The sequence below is a fragment of the Triticum urartu genome, chromosome 7 (genome assembly GCF_003073215.2).
Source record: "Triticum urartu cultivar G1812 chromosome 7, Tu2.1, whole genome shotgun sequence".
In the NCBI taxonomy this organism is placed as follows: Eukaryota; Viridiplantae; Streptophyta; class Magnoliopsida; order Poales; family Poaceae; genus Triticum; species Triticum urartu.
Window position 1 is genome coordinate 67,207,498 of NC_053028.1, and position 2,893 is coordinate 67,210,390.

A 2,893-nucleotide genomic window follows, 5' to 3' on the forward strand; every position below is an offset into this window, starting at 1 on the left:
GGAGAGTCGAATATTCTCTTGATGAAAGATGTATCCCTACAAGGTCATTTTATTGAGTTATCACGTATGGAATATAACATTTTCAAATACGTATTATTTAAACTTTACACGATAATGGGAAACTAAGTAAAATTGCACACACGAGTGATAAGAAATATTGGTGAACCTTCTCGTTGATTGTTGAACATGGTTGGCAAAACTTCGTTCCTAAAACGGGTATTAGGAGACACATAGTTATTATCATTCTTACAAAAAAATGTTAGTGTCATGTTTATGGAAGTAGGTACAATGATTAGCAGAAATAAGAACAAACTGAGGGAGCTCAGCTACCTTCTTTTCTCTAATACGGTGTAAGCTCTTTTCCAGCTGATTTTCTAAACATAAGTCTTTGACTCCTAAGTTTGATAATCTCTCCCCCGTTAGCTTCCTGAAAGTCAAGCAATAATGTGATGACTTGAGTGCATTTTCCAGTTTTACTCAAATTTATTTAAATTAGATAGATAGCACTGGAAGGAACTGAATTAAGAAATTGTGCCGATGACGTTCCTGAACCATCTGTATTTCCTGATGTAATTTCCGGACTTCCCCTTCCCAAAGATAGAAAAAAGAAAGACATTTTTCTGTTATAAAAACAGAAATTTTAAGTTACTATAAACTGTTACAAGTGAGTGTCACAACTTTTGTCAAAAATAAAATAAGAACTGGTACTATTATGGGTATTTGCCAAACAAGCATAATTTTTTTGGCTTAAGCTGTAGTGCTAAAAGTATATGCATACAATATAAGACTTAAACTTCTCTATTTTGACTATCAATTTGTACATTTTTACTGAGATTTTCAAATGAGCAAATGAGCATAAGGACATCTCCAACTCTGACACACAAATTTCCTCCCGCATCCGTCCGCGGACGGGAGGCGGGGGGGGGGGGGGGGGGGGGGGGGGGAGACAGTCCACGGATACAGATGCTGGAGCCGGTCATCCAACAATATCCGCATACATTTCAAGCCGAGTTTCAACATACCGGACGAAATTCATTAAAGTTCAGATATAAAATAGCATAAATCATCCATACATAGCATGCAAATAAGTCTAGTACAGCAATAGTTCAATTCAACCAGATGTTCAACAAGATTTTCATGAACGGATCATTATCGTCTCGCACATGTTGTCCCTGAAGTTTCATCCAACAATGTATGTGCGTAAATGGTCTTCCCTCTAGCTTGTTATACACCATGGCAGCACATACAGACTACACAATGTGTATAGAAACATTAATTGAATGAATCAATCAATCAACAAGTTGAGCAAGAAAAAACAAAGCTTATGGTCTCCTCGGAAGCCGCGCGCAATTGGCCACCTTGCCTCCAGCATATCAACCGCACCATAAAACTTGGTGATGGTGGTCTGGATGGTGTATCATCGGTACGATAACGCCTTCACATTTCGATGATGAATGTCGTGCATGTTGTAGGGCCAAAATGTGCTTTCTTGCATGAAATGAATCATGCACGCTCTGCCAGAAGAGCCTCCTTCTACTCCTGCCTACGAAATCCATGGATACGACCAACCATGCATCACACAACAACTCATCCTCCATCATCGAGTACCCCACCATCCTTTGTACTCTAAAAAAACAACATGGCATTCGAAAATAAGTTCAATGGCATTTGACCGAACACCTGTCGGGCGTGGTGTCCGCCATGGACGTCGTGGACAGGGGGCGGAGTGTACCTGGCTACGGACGGGTCCTGGGTGGAGTGCGTCATTGTAAAAGGCAAGCGGGCGCGTCGGTGTTGGTTACGAACGTCCAGCAATGCCTGTGCGGCGGCCGGAGTGGTATATCGGCGGCGTCCGAAGAGGATGGTACGGATGCAAAGCAAGGAGGGGAAGGGGCGGATTGAAAAAGAATGGGACCAAGAAGGGGGATTTTTGTGGGGCGGGAGTGTCAAAGTCCTAGTGGCTGATGTCCGGAATCCCGCAAAGCCCCCCCCCCCTCCTTTGCTTCCAATTTACGGGGGAAATGCGTCCGGACCAGTCGGCGGACCGATACAGGCCGGCGTTGGATGACAAAACACGTCCGGACCTCACTGTCCGTATGTATGCGGGCGGTTTGAGGGTTGGTGTTGGAGATGCCCTAACATCGTTACATTTTTTATATAAGTCTGTAAATTTACCAACTTCTTTGTATAAAACAAATTAGCATTCAAAGTTGCATGATGCAAAGTGCATGTCTACTTGTCAAAAACATCATGTATGGAACGTTGAGAGTAAAAAAGGCTTCAAGGAATGCACGCGCGCATACCATGACTTGTGAAATTGGATTCAACAGCTGATGGTGCTCTTGTGCAGATTGGTAGTTTTGAATGATGGAAGGCATGGCCATGCCCATGGTGGTGGCGGCGATGGGGCTAGCATATTGGTAGAGGCGACCGGTGGAGGAGAAGACGATGACACTGACCTGGACATCACAGAGGATGGCCAGCTCACGTGCTTTCTTCAGCAGGCCACGACACCGCTTGGAGAAGGTGGCCTGCCTGCTGCTCATGTTCTCAATCCTCCTAATCACAATCTTGCCCCTCCCCATGATATTTCTTTGATCTCCTTAATTAATTCCCTTGCAACGTATATGTGAGAGGTAATGGTACACACTTTCTTCATAACTGTATGCATTTAGGGCCTGTTTGGTTTCAATAAATCACCTGACTTATAAGTCAGGTGATTTAAAACCAGCGACTTATAAGTCATGTCTATTTGTTTGTCATCTGACTTATAAGTTATCTGACCACACCTTCTCATCTTGTTTTTTTATGTAAAGGTGATGGGACCCATGCAAAAGGGGATGACTTATAAGTTTTAAGTTGGGGTGGAGCAACTTATGACTTTTAAGTTGGG

The 2,893-nt window shown here is 43.2% G+C and overlaps 1 protein-coding gene across 1 annotated transcript; it reads right to left on the reverse strand.

Annotated features, from left to right (window-relative positions):
* Positions 1-340: 340 nt before the first annotated feature.
* On the reverse strand, positions 341-2,585 carry LOC125525601 (MADS-box transcription factor ANR1-like). Its single transcript, XM_048690614.1, has 2 exons — positions 2,304-2,585; positions 341-427 (listed from the first exon to the last, which is right to left on the reverse strand). Exons 1-2 carry the CDS (start codon positions 2,583-2,585, stop codon positions 341-343), a joined length of 369 nt encoding a protein of 122 aa, XP_048546571.1.
* Between the last annotated feature and the right edge of the window lie 308 nt (positions 2,586-2,893).

What these genes read in the sequence shown, in the direction of transcription:
- LOC125525601 (XM_048690614.1), bottom strand. Translation starts at nt 2,585, where the DNA reads ATGGGGAGGGGCAAGATTGTGATTAGGAGGATTGAGAACATGAGCAGC. An exon ending in ATCCAATTTCACAAGTCATG is followed by an intron (nt 428 to 2,303) that starts GTATGCGCGCGT and finishes CTTGACTTTCAG; the next exon opens with GAAGCTAACGGGGGAGAGAT.